The sequence below is a fragment of the Myripristis murdjan genome, chromosome 15 (assembly GCF_902150065.1).
Source record: "Myripristis murdjan chromosome 15, fMyrMur1.1, whole genome shotgun sequence".
In the NCBI taxonomy this organism is placed as follows: domain Eukaryota; kingdom Metazoa; phylum Chordata; class Actinopteri; order Holocentriformes; family Holocentridae; genus Myripristis; species Myripristis murdjan.
Window position 1 is genome coordinate 8,023,423 of NC_043994.1, and position 13,526 is coordinate 8,036,948.

At 40.6% G+C, this 13,526-nt stretch overlaps 1 protein-coding gene across 1 annotated transcript; it reads right to left on the bottom strand.

The window, feature by feature from the left end:
• Positions 1-953: 953 nt before the first annotated feature.
• LOC115372189 (high affinity choline transporter 1-like) lies at positions 954-12,781 on the bottom strand. The gene is made up of 8 exons (XM_030069872.1): positions 12,598-12,781; positions 10,130-10,243; positions 6,452-6,607; positions 6,128-6,276; positions 5,621-5,764; positions 4,297-4,450; positions 2,700-2,917; positions 954-1,587 (listed from the first exon to the last, which is right to left on the bottom strand). The coding sequence occupies exons 1-8, from the start codon at positions 12,779-12,781 to the stop codon at positions 1,048-1,050; spliced, it is 1,659 nt and encodes a 552-aa protein (XP_029925732.1). The 3' UTR covers positions 954-1,047.
• Positions 12,782-13,526: the final 745 nt, after the last annotated feature.

Here is a 13,526-nt window from a genome sequence, read left to right on the forward strand (position 1 = left end):
TGGTTTTGATCCTTGATGATAATTAGGTATTTCTGATGAACACAGATTTAAAGACTTAAAAATATGAGTTTATTAATTATTAAGATCTTTCTTGCATCCTTACAGTGCTGTCTGCTTCCTGGAAAAGTCAAGAACACATAAGACAAGTCACATTTTTATTTTCTAAGTCCAATCCAAATTCAGTTATGCAGAGACCAGTCAGCAGCGTTGGATTCCCATTTCAACCAGTCATAAGATATTTGACATATCTGGCTTTTATTCTTGTTGTACATGTGTTCTTGTTTTACATGAACCAAGTGACAGACATATTGCAGAGTATCTTGTGTCCCAAGAAAGCTACAGCTGGACTTAAAGAATCTGTGTCATAATATAAAGTACAGTTTTTAAAAAAAATAAAATAAAATAAAATTAAAAAATTAAAATAAAATAAAATAAAAAAAACATGGTTATCACCACGAAGGGCAAGAGCCAATGGGGAAACTCCCTCTATCCCCCATGTTTCTGTACATGTATAGGGCCCTGCTGCTGTGATCCAAACAAAAACTATTCAGCTTCTGGAATACATTCAATTTACAGCTGTAAAGGACATACAGTACATATTGAATGTAAACATTTGTATTTGTATGACATGCTGTTCACACTGTCATAACACACTGAGGTAGTCTACCATATTCCCATAAAAAGATACAGTGTGATAAGGCATGTGCATTGTTTCTTATCAGATCATATTGCATATATTGTAGATAGTGATAGCATATGCACCATTATGCCCAAAAATATGTACTAACTCCTATGCAGAGAATGTACATAAATGTGAAATTAAGAACTCATGCATAGATTCATCTGCTGTGTCAAGTTCATGTGTATCTTTAATGTTCCCAGTGATCTTCTGTATTCACTGTTTGAGAGGCGGATAGGAGCTGCTGCTAATAAATGCAGGCGAGAGTGAGGCACAATCCACCAACAGAAGTCAACACCTTATAAACTGTGGATTTAGTTCATTTTGATGCTTTTGAGATTTGCCTTCCCAGTTGATGTGTTTCAGAACTAACACCCTGAATTTAAAATTGGCTGCGAGACACCATTCATTCCATTTACATGGTCTGTGTTGGTGCCATCTATCGATGTTAATGCATGAAGTGAGCGATGTGCTTTCACTTTGAACACGTCCCAGTTCTCAGGGAACCAGCCTTTGTTAAAAAGCAGAGAAGCAAGGCTGGAGACCATCAGTATGGTGCCAAAGGAAAGCAGCATGCAGATGGTCTTGACTGGGGAATGCTGAATATAAACACCATCCTCAAAAGTGATACCTGGGAAGTGGAGGACTGGTGGTAGTCCAAGCAACGGCTCTCCACATAACAGTCTCAAAAACAGCCCCACCAGAAAGCCGACAGCAGCCCCATACCCATTGGAGATGCTGAAGAAGAGGACGCAGACCAGTTGAGGAAACATCAAAATGTAGGCAATTTCTCCCCCAAGAATCCAGAACGCCATGACGCCAGTGTGCAGGAAGGTGAGCGATGTACCGGCCAGGCCCACCAACACCACAGCAGCACGGATTACCCATGAGATCTCTCTCTCTGAAGCCTAGAATGAAAGAAAGGTGGAAATTGGCACATAAAGTTATTTGCTTCTCCTATTATTCACAATCCACCCTCAAGTCATTCTCTTCTCTTATTTTGCTATGTTGTATTAGGTTGTACTTTCAGTTCCTCTGCTCTCTTCTACTACAACTACTTTTCCAATGTCCTTCCTATTTCTTATAATCAACACCATACTTATTTTCTTGCTCCTCTATCTCCCCGTATCTCCAAAAAGATCTGCAAAGGGAAAGTACAGTTTACTTTTCAGAAGAAAAAGATTTGTATTTGGTGGTGCACTTGTGCCAAACCTATAGACATACTGAATGAATTCAATTTTTTCACCTCAGTTATATTTACAGATTTGGTAGTATAAAAGAAAAGCTTCACATGCACTGAGGTTAATTCAGTTAATTTTATACCTTCAATAGTGTTTTTCCAATGTTTTTCCATCCATTTTTTTTTTTTTTTTTTTTTTTTTTAGAAAAGTGCTGTACCAAATTGTGCCGTACCATACACTTTGTGCACTGATTTACAGACTTCTGGGCATCCAGGATTAGACATAGTGGAAGTAGTTACATCAAATCTGTTTATTATATAAGAATGTCCTGTTGTTAGGAGATGTTTAAATAGTTTTAGATCTTGTGTCTCAGTTGGTTGACAGTTAATGTCAGCATTGCCCACCTACCTTACTTAAAAAGGTCCACCCTTGTTATGTACCACCCTTGTCATCTTTTCCCACTCCTTTCCCTCTTCTTCCTCATACATAGCTCCTGTTTTTCATAGAACTGTCTCTTTGACCTTAAATGGATAGTTCACCCATTCTGTATGATATTATAGATTATATTACTTATTAGTTAGCTGGGGGGAAGTCCACCTCAATGGCAGGAGGCTAACAATTAGCATTTGGAGCATCCAGCCTGTATCCAGCACTCAGTAACAATGAGAGGAAGATAGCACCACTACTGTCCTACAGAACAGCCTGGGGAGATGTGAAATAATATCAAATTCACCTCAAAATGGGTGAACACTGTCTTTAAACTCCCACCTAATCTCGTCTTTCCACATCTTGCCCATTCACTTTTCTCTACCTCCTCCTCTTTCCTGTCTGCTTCTCACCTGCGGCCTGAGGATCTTCTTATAGATGTTGGTGGTGAAGATGGAGGCTGCAGACAGCAAGGCAGAGTCAGTCGATGACATCACAGCAGCAGCCACGGCGCCGATGCCGACAACGGAGATGACAGGCGGGGTTAGATAGTGCAAGGCGATGGGTAAGATCAGACCCGTCTGACCTCGCTCAAATGGAGATGGAGAACCATATGAGGTCAAGTTCCAGTCTGAAAAACGGACAAGGCACAGCGAAAAAGACAAATTGATTGTTAGCCCTGTTGGTGGTGGTGATTTATAATGATGGTTTACAAAGACTGACTAAATCAAAGTCCAGTCACTTTCAGAATAAATTAATGAAATGTATACAGAACAGGGAACAGGCAAGAACATCACAGATATGAGAGCACTTTATTACTAAAACCGATGACCCTGATATCTGTCATGAGTGTGAAACCTGAGGCTCAGGAACTCAGGATAACGTTCCAACATCCAGGTGTTTTCAAAGACCCTCCATCTTTTGACTTAAATTTGATGTGTGGATCATAGGCAATTATCAGCCATACACACCAAAGATAGGCCATATAATGTATTATAGGCAAGAGAGAGGATATTGAGACCAATCTGATACCTCTTTAGAGGCCAGTGTAGAGAAACTACAGCAGTAAGAGTGATATTTTCTCAACTCAAACTCAGCTTTCCTCAGTTTATTGTAGATTTCAGAATGAGGAATTATGGCATCCAGACAGAAATGCACACATTTATAACATTGTCCATTTTCTAGCTGCTTATCTGGGTAAAGTGCACATTGGCAACAGGCTGGGCAGAGCAGTTCAGATGACTTTTATCCAAACAACCTCCTCGATCTCCCTCACTCTGAAACCTGGTTCATTCATACAGTGTGGAGGATATAATCCCTCCATCATGCCTGGGGCCCAGGATCTCTTAACAGATGGTCAAAGAGCAAACCACCTTTTTGGAAAATGGGGACCACTACCATAACTGTCTGCTAGTCCAAAGGCGTTTTCCTCTAATCTAACCCTGCTGAAGTGATGTGTCAACCACAACAGCCTGACAATGTGTAGAGCCTTTAGCATTTCGGAAATAATTTGTTTTCTGGAAATGAAAGCAGTTGTGGATGTGGGTGTTTATACTGGGTGTCATTCCTGGATTTCTGAGCTCTTAGAGCTGTAACTACATAGCCCATGATTCATACTGTCAGTGTACCATTATCAGATTTATGCTTCTTTTTTTTTTTAGATCAATATTTCACTTTTGTCTACATTTTAGCAAGAGGAAACTGCTGTTCAGCTTTTGATGTCACTGGAACAGGTGTCAGGGACAGACATTTGAGGAGCCTCCCCAGCTTTTGCAGAGCTGTGTGTCATCTGTATAGCTGTGCAAGCTACTGCCACATCTACAGAAAACATCACCAAGCGGTAGCATGTATAGGGAGAACAGAAGAGATAGCAGCACTGATCCCTGTGAAATCCCTGTGAAAGGATGCTGAGTAACAATCAACAATCAACAATCAAAGGACAAGAGCCATGTCAGCGCTGTGACAGGGTCTAACCAGACACAACGGTGGATTACAGCACCACTATTGTACCTGTTGATGCAGCCACCGCCCCAACCAGCACAGGAGGTATTCCAAATGTAGGGATGAGGAAAGCAGCAGCATAGCATCGCATCTTGGCTGTGGCTGAGGAAGAAGCTGATAAGGTCCGCTGGTGGAAGTCCTGAAAGCCAAGGTCTCCTATACTCTTAGAATGAAGCAAAAAACAAAGAAAATCATTAGTACACATTACCCAGCTTTTCACCCTTTTTACCCACCATTTTTTGTTATTATTTTAAACTGAATTTGACATTAATTTTAATAAGGGAAACAGTTCTGCTGAGCATTTATACTTTTTATATCATATCAAGGAGTCTTGCACTGTGAGCTACAGAGTGGGTCCACTTGAGTAACTGATGGTCAAGTGCCTTGCTCAAAGGCATTTTAATTGCAGTTTATGAATAATGGGATAGTAATGTATTTAATTATTTAAAGGGATGGTAAACCCAAATAAAACCCAATAAGTTATGTTGTTCATAAGTGGCTACCACAACAATGGAGGACAGATCCTCTATTTGCAGTCTTTGGACAAGTTACAAGTCAGTGAGGCTGGGTTGAGGTCTAACAAATTCACTTGAGTTTTTTCAGAAACATGGGTGAGAAGGCAATTTGCAAATGAACAAAAAATGACTGTAATATTACTGGGGGAAAAAATGAAGAAAACTATATTTATAATCTTTAAAATGATATATTTAAACATCAGGTCAGCGATGCTGGCTCAGCTTCAGAATTCTTGTGTTTAAATGCTTGTGAACGGCTTTCACAAGCATCTCAGAGGGCCTATAATTTCGGATTCTGGAATATGTCTATTGTTTTTAATATTTGTCAACACATCATAAATGTCCCCACATTTGCTCCCCCAAATCTGGTCACTTTAAACTCTAACTAAAGCTCCATATTAGACTGAAGCACTTTGCTAGCCTCCACCTCTCCTGATTAAACATTAGATTGGTCAAATAAGCCATCCTAACAAGCTACCTGTTATTTAATTATTTAAAGGGATGGTAAATGGAGGGTTTATTGAGACTAGCGCATCACAGCAGGTGCAGTTGAAGAGTCGATCAAATGGTGGTGGAAGGGAAAAAAACTGAGGTTGTGTTGTGACTCGATTTCCTCAACTCTTATCTGTGAAAGTAATTTTGAATCCCTTCCCAGCAAAACCTATAGTCTGGCGATAGGCTAGACTGTGCCTAGAAAAGACTTCAGATTGCCAGAGTTTCATAACGCACATTTCAGTTCACCATTTAAAAGGTTAATGTTTTTTTTTTGTTTGTTTGTTTGTTTTTTTTTAAGAATAATATGTTTTCCATTACTTTACCAGCAGTAAAAAATTATCAATCCAGATCCAGGCTGTGTCTGAGGTGAGCGTACCGACCCAGGGGGCCTGGAAGGTGTTGTTGAAAGACGTCTCGGTGATGTCTGAGGAGGCAGGGCTCAGAAAGAGGAACGGGACACACAGCCACTGTGGAGAGAATAGGAGGCTCCATTTCATTCATTTCATCGGAACTGATAGGTAGGCAGGCAGGTAGGAATGTACTGAGAAGTTAGGAAAACATAGATTTTTTTGGACTGATTTCATTTGCATCCGTTTATCTGTTGTTGTTTTTCACATTTTTCATTATTTTTACTGACTGTATTTTATCATTTCGTAAATAAACTGACTACATGTACATAGTTTACACTGTATCAGTTATTCAAATTTTAACATTGTACAAATTCTTTCACTCATAGGTATCATGGTATAAAATGACAAAATAATACCAAAACTATTTTTTTTTTCCAAGTTCACGCTTGGTTTTACAGCTCAGGAAGAGGAATAACTCACCAAGCTGACAAAAATGAGAATGAGCTGTATGATGTCTGTGTAGGCCACAGAGTAGAGACCTCCCAGCAGTGTGTAGGTAATGGCCACTGCAGCAGAGATCCAGATGCTTACAGTGTAGGACAAATCCAGGATCACACTCATGGTAACACCTAAGACACAAACACATATGATAAACAGGACACACACACACATATGGACACACACCGAGGCATATAAGCATGCTCGCATACAATGCACACACTCACATGCTTCATACACATGCAGCAGTATGCACACTGGCATACACAAGCTTCCCCATACACACACAAAGTGACATGTTCTTACCCAGGCTTATCAGTGTTGACGTCACCCAGATGATTTCTGACATGAGCGGAGCCACAGACAGAAGGCCACTGAGCACGTTTCCATACTTGATCTGAAAGGGGTCCAGCATGGTCACGTACCTCCTCTCTCTCATTGGCTCGGCAAAGAACAGGCCGCCTTCGAAGCAAATGTAGCGCTGAGTTTCATCTTTGCAGTATTTAGACATAAACTTCTTTTTTTATTCTTCCATTTTTTCATGTATCCATTCATTCACACACCAAGCTTCACATCCATAACTGTGGATATAATACACTAGTAAAGAAACATGGAAATTCCAATATATTCTGTTTTCAGCTAAAAGTAGGGAGAGGATCATTTTAATCTATTCATAATTTAATTATGTTTATGATTATGATGATGATCTTATTAATTTTATTACTGTTTAATAAATCATGTATTAGCAATTTTACATGTTCTATACTTAGGTCTGATATTTCTAATATGGTATTTACATTTGATAAAGGTTGACTCTTAACATTTTTTGAAACTCTTATGATTTGTGCATAAGCATGGTATGAGGCAGCTCTATTTGACCAAAGAGTAAGAACAAATTTGGCTATAAACATACCGAAGAATCGTTTTCAAAATTGTTTGATACTGATAATAATCTCTTGCATTAAGTGATTTAACCTAAGTAAAAATTACAACCTCTTTTTTTTTTTTTTTTTTTTTTTTTTTTTTTACAAGTTATCAGTAATATACCAGTGGTCCAACATAAGGAAATGACACTTTCAGAATTAATTGATTATTACAAACTGAGAGAAAAAGTGACTAATATGTATATAGGATACACTGCATAACATTAATCTTTGAAAAGGTTCTACAAATCAAGACTGGACATGACACTTTGTGTGCTCTGTAAATAAATACATGGATTAACTAACTGGCAGAACCAGAAAAAATTCCAACTGTGGTTGAAACTTTCAGTGTGTTGGCTGGATGCAGGAACTAACCCCAGCTTTGTTTTCTCTGGGTGTGACTAACCCTAAGCCTGGCTGTGTCAGAAATGCACTTCAGCAACAACCACCATCTGCAGCCGTCTGATTTTTGTTTGGAGGGAACAGATTTATACAGGGCCGAAACCACCATTTCAGCATTGGGGGGGACAGATATCCTGATCATTGAATTGCTAATATATTCCAGCAATATTTTTTGGGGGGACATTTTTGGAATGCCTGAACACTGGGGGGGACTTATAGAGCAGAAGAGGTTACAGAAGGGGGCTAGGGCTGTCCTTATTTCAGTGTGTTTAAAAACTTGAGAAGTTATTGTAGTTTCAGTCTAAAGAATTTGTTTTATGTGCTAATTTTAAATCAGCAGTAATCCCTTGAATCTGTTTCAGCTGGGAGGAATGTCAACTGATTATAATTCTTTGATGGTCTACATGTTAAATGTGTAAAAAACAGTAAAGGAAGCAAAAAAATATAGACATAGATATCTGTAGATAAGGATAAATAAATGCCTATTTGTGAGGCTTTTCAGGGCTTATTCAGCAATAATGATTTTTTTTTTTTTTTTTTTGAAGGGACGGGAGGTATGTGGGTGGCCTCCATTGGGTATTCCCTCTTGCCCCTTTTCCACCAGAAAAAACCTGGTGCTAGTTCGGAGCTGGTGCTAGAGCCGGTGCTTAACTGGTGCCAACGAAGAACCGGTTTGCTTTTCCACCGGTCAAGAGCAAAGTGGAGCCAATTCAGAGCCACGTCATGACGTCTTCGGAAAACGTGATGACGGGTGCGCGAGACGCTCGCTCAGAATCACAATAACCATCATGAATGAATGAATGAATGAATGATACTTTATTAATCCTTTGCAGGAAATTACATTGTCACGGCAGCTTCATCACTTTAACACACATAAAACTGCATACTCATACTATACAGCGGCTGCAGCGTCTCTGTCTCTGTCCGCCCGTCCTGTCCTGAAGCCGGTGAAACTGATCAGTGAGTCGGGGATGATGTTGGTGAGCCGCGTCTCAGTCAAGCATATAACGCTGCTTTCCCGATACAGTTTCTGGCCCCGGGTGGAGCAGGATCTGGATTTATTGGTGATGCAAATACTGCTTGTGTCTTTACAAGCCTACATTTCAATACAGAGGCGAAAAACACAATTATTGCCGGCTACCTGTCGGATTCGCGATCGGAACGAATGACAGCTATGTTTAGTTATAAAACGGGTGCTTCTCATCCTTAAATGTAATTTGCTGAGCCGCGTTCCATGCCGTTGTAAAATCAGTATAACCCGCGGCTTCTCGGGGATTATTGTTTATGTTTATAGCGTTCGCAGTTCCTGTTTTGTTTTGTAACCCTGCCCACCAATGACGCGGTGGGCCGCGTCATCGGTTCTTTCTCTGGCTCCTGTTTAGCCCCTGCTCGGAGTCGGTGCTTGCCTAGCACCAGTTTGGAACCAGTTTGGCACCAGTTTGGCCCCAGCTCGGGCAGTGGAAAACCAAAAAACTGGTGCTAAGTCAGGCACCGGCTCCGAACCAGCCCTGGTGGAAAAGGGGTATCTGTGAAGTTATTTGCTGAAGATGCTCTTTGATTTTTGTGAAATAATAAAAACAATACTAATAATACTAAGTGGTATTCCAAGTCATTGTGTTTTCATTCAAAAAATTAAAATGCTGTGTTGGAGCCTTCAGGCATGAAATAAAGGTTTTCTAAATGTTGCCCAAGGAGCGCCTTGACAAGAGTGGATTGTTTGAAACTGAAACGAATAGCAGAACGAGTTAGCATGAGCAGTGGTTGCCACCATGGCTAAACAAAAAAACACTTCCTCAATAGCACATTCAAGGAAAAAGATGAATTACTAATTAAACAGGTTTGACAAGGTGAGCACAGCAAGGAGCACTGAAAACCAATGGAGGAGGAAAAAACAGTCTGCGCTTTAACAGGCTATCCTTTGTCAAAGTATGGCTGGGCAATATATCAATATTATATCAATGTCATGATGTAAGACTAGATATCGATTATAGGTAGATATATAGATATATAGATATAAAATAAATGACAGATATGTGCTAGAGGACGCAGTGGCAGGCCAAGACACAAACTCACATAGCAGCAGAGCCCTGAATCCTGAATTCTACCATCAGCCTCTTCATTTAGCAGTACCCCTGACTGGCTAGAGGCCCTTCAGGATGGAGCTACAAGGGTTAGGGGTTGAAATCTTTAGATAGATAGACAGATAGATAGATATACTTTATTGATCCCAACCAGGGAAATTCTTACTTACGAAACACCGCAGTTTTCAAATTTTCTGCAAATATGTATTAACCCTGAATATTGGTTATTGGTGTCCATGAATACTAATAATCGCCATCAGCCCTGAAAATCTGCATCCACTGATCCCTAGTTTTTTTTTTGTTTGTTTGTTTGTTTGTTTTTTTAAGCTCTTTTTTCAGTCTTTTTTGCAGAGGTTCACTGATTCTTTTTTAATCCAGAGACATAGCCCTGGGGGTTTCATCTGGGCAGTATGGCTAGTATAGTATTATGATTAGTATAATGCATAACTGTGAGTGGTGAGAATCAAAACTATGACAAAAATAGTCTCTGGTTTCTTCAGTTAACTGATATACAGTGAAATGAGTCTCATTTTGCACCAAGGAGAGCATCCCCAACTGGGTTAAGAAAAGAATCTTACCAACAATGAAGGCCACTGTTGCTGCTAACGGCATGACAGCCCAGAGTAGTCCCAAATTTGGATTGTACACGGCCTCTGCTGTGCCGATGATGAAGCTCCCTCCGACCCAGGTAGCTGTGCAGCACACAAACACACAGTTTGACAGTGGTATCTGCAACTAAAAGGCTCATCTGTTACAAACACCAGTTTGGACTAGTGTAAACTGCTATTTAGAAATGGAAATGAGTGAAGCTTGAACTGTGTGTAGGCCAACAGTATACAGCAACATTGAACACCCTCGAAATCTAGTGGTGCAACCCCAAGGCACATAATTCATGGCAAAACTGCAATTAAGAGGATCATATAGACTTTTAAAATAAAACAAATTGTATATAAATAAATTTTAAAAATATATAAATAAATTAAAGACAACATTTAGGTCTGTATGACACCTTAAGAGATCCTTTTTCACAGCAGCCATTTTGACATGAAATAGCAGGGTAAACACAGGTTTTATGACAACAACTAATTAAGTTCCAATTAGGCCTGTGGAATGGAACTCTAATTAATATCAACACCTGAATTTACCATGCTAGTGCCTAGATTGTTATTCACAGTGTGGGCGGAGGTGCTGCCTCTCCTGTTAAACCTGATTAATTCATTTGAAAGGCATCAAATGAAGGCTTATGCCATGCAGTTCGGTGTGCTAGGCAGATTAGGCACAGTGCCTAAAGCATCTTCCTCAAAATAGGGTGCCCACAACCAATCAGATTATTTGAAAGCTTCATTAATAGAAAACTGCACCTTAGAGTTGCAGCATTGCACCTTAGAGTTGCAGCAGAATCGACAGTCTCTGGCACACTTTTAAAAGCTAAAACGTTTAAAGAATCCAACTTTATATTATAAGCACATCTGAATCTGAATCTGAAACATATGCATTAAAGCATGTGGATTATCCCCCAATAAATTAGTAAATTTAGGGAATGTTAATAGACAACAGATTAGTCTAGGATAAGTTTGCAGTACTTCATGATAACCACGAGCGATCTATTAAGTGTATATTCCATTGTCTTGATGTCATTTCATCCAGCGTTGTGGAATCAGAGAAAAGGGCTTCTAAATGTGATTTTTTTTGTGGGGTGGGAGGGGTTACATATGAATTAAATGTAACAATAGGGCATGTGATTGTAGAGAGATGGATGAAGGAGGTGAATGAGGATATCAATTTTGGATCACAAGGTAAGGAAAGGTAAGGTATAAGGTAAGGTGGAAAGTAAGGTATGGTAAGGCAAGATGTAAGGTATTTGTAATTTTATTTGTACTTGTAGGTGAATTTGTTCTACATTGACTGAGTCAGCCTCCGTTTCCACACACAATTAACAGCTCAAGACAGGACTGTTGATTATTATCTGTCTGTAGCCTATGCTGTTGCAACTCAGCTGATTTTGGACTCATGACAGAGAGACAGAAGTTGGATGGGAATTTCCCTTCCCAGTCTATATAGATGGGTCTAACCCTTCCTCCTATCTTTTCCCCTGTCTCTTTCTCTTTCTCTCTCTCACTCTTTCAGCACAAGGGGGACTCAATGGAGCCTGAAGACCCCCTGCAATAAGACAGAGCACTCACTCTTGAGTTTCAACACCCTGGCTTTTGCAAGCCTTTAACTGTTTCTTATTTTTAATAAACCAAACACTAAGCTTCTCAATAGTGTGGTCTTTGATTGTGCAAATGCAGTGTTTGAATATAATTACCTCACATATTTTTGTTGTGGTAATGTTTGGTGTCCGTAGGACTGGTCCTGCTGACATAAGCCAACCATGTAGCCTAATTCTCTTCTCCGTGTCGGTGGAGAAACCATACGTTTGTGCTCGCAGTGACTGCAGCATCCCCATGCAGCACAAAATGATATAGATACAGATGTGTATGCGGCAAATGACATTATATAACATATATACATTATTTTTAGGACAATTTATTCTTAATGCCCTTATCGACATCTTCGCTGTCTTCCCCGGGCTTCAGGAATCTGCGCTCCATCCTGTGGGTTGCAGTGTGTCACTGTGGGCTAACGAAGATCACCTTCGACGGCACGTGGAGCGCCTGCTTGTTAACACCCAAGTCCCGCCCCCGCCCTACTTCTGATTGGCCAGTAGGCCTATTGTTAGTGTGACTGAGAATGAAAGCTGCGCTTCTATTGGATCCAGAGAGATGTCTGTTAGATAAATCTGGGCGAACCCCTTTTTTTTTCGCAGTCACGCCGGTACACCGGAGATCCGGCACTACATCGGAGTGCCATCAGCCCTGGAAGAATGGTGGTTACGAATTTCACCCTTTGAAATACTGATCCCCTCAGCTGACCTTGAGTTCCCCTCCTGGGAACTCAGAAGTTTGAGATGCAACCTGATTTATTCTACGAAGGCTAACGAGTTATATTGTGCATAGATAAACAATTTTCAGAGCAGGAATAATCCTGTGAGGTCATCGCTCACCAGTTGTGGTGAAGATGCCCACCGCCAAGCTGATCCTACGGTTGCCCAGGAGAGCCATGTCTGAATGTTCCGCCTGCGTCCTGTCTTCATCTCTCTTGGATTTGATCGAAGCCCAGATGCCGATTCCAAGCACCAGCAGGTAGAAGAGGAGAGTAACCACCAGTCCCGGGACGTTGAGGGCCATGGCGACCAGCTGCGCGCACAGGCTGCACTGACTTTTAGTGATGTGTCGGTCGCGAATGAAACGGCTCTTATAGCCGGCTCTTTGAAGTGAATGACGAGAGCGAGAGAGAGAGAGAGAGAGAGAGAGAGAGAGAGAGAGAGAGAGAGAGAGAGAGAGAAACGCGGCTCCCAATCAGGAGCCGCGTTTCCTCCCTTCTCTCACACACACACACACACAGCACACACGAACAGGAGAACAGGAGGGAGGGAGACGAGAGAGAAAGGCAAGGCAAGGCAAATTTATTTGTAGAGCACAGTTCAACACAAGGTAATTCAAAGCACAACAACACAATTTAAAACAATAAAAACAGTCAATATAAAGGGAAATAGAATTGGGAATGATAGCGAAAATAAAATACAGTAACATAAAATATCAACAGGCTCAGTACATGACCCTCATGTGCATGAATATTGAGGCAGCATGTTGTGGGCTTTAATTTTGAAACTGTCTCTGTTAGAGTTTTGTAATCAAGGAGGCTAAAATGTCCTAGATTAGCCGGAGGACAGGAAGGCACAAGTATTATCATTCCTGAGCTGGAACTGCACACTGCCTGTCTTATCTGCAATATTTTGTTTGTGAAGAAGGCTGCAAAGTCATTACATGACTTGTTGGACAGTTCAGGAGGGAGTGATGCTGTGGGGTTGGTCAGTCTGTCCACTACAGACAAAAGTGTGCGGGCATTATTACTGTTTCTATTGATAATCTC

Bases quoted from the DNA above. Each gene is read 5' to 3' on its own strand.
- LOC115372189 (XM_030069872.1), bottom strand. From the start codon at position 12,781: ATGGCCCTCAACGTCCCGGGACTGGTGGTTACTCTCCTCTTCTACCTG. The intron at 10,244-12,597 runs GTGAGCGATGAC...TGTGCTGCACAG, and splicing joins GGGCATCTTCACCACAACTG to CTACCTGGGTCGGAGGGAGC. The intron at 6,277-6,451 runs GTAAGAACATGT...TTTGTGTCTTAG, and splicing joins GTCAACACTGATAAGCCTGG to GTGTTACCATGAGTGTGATC.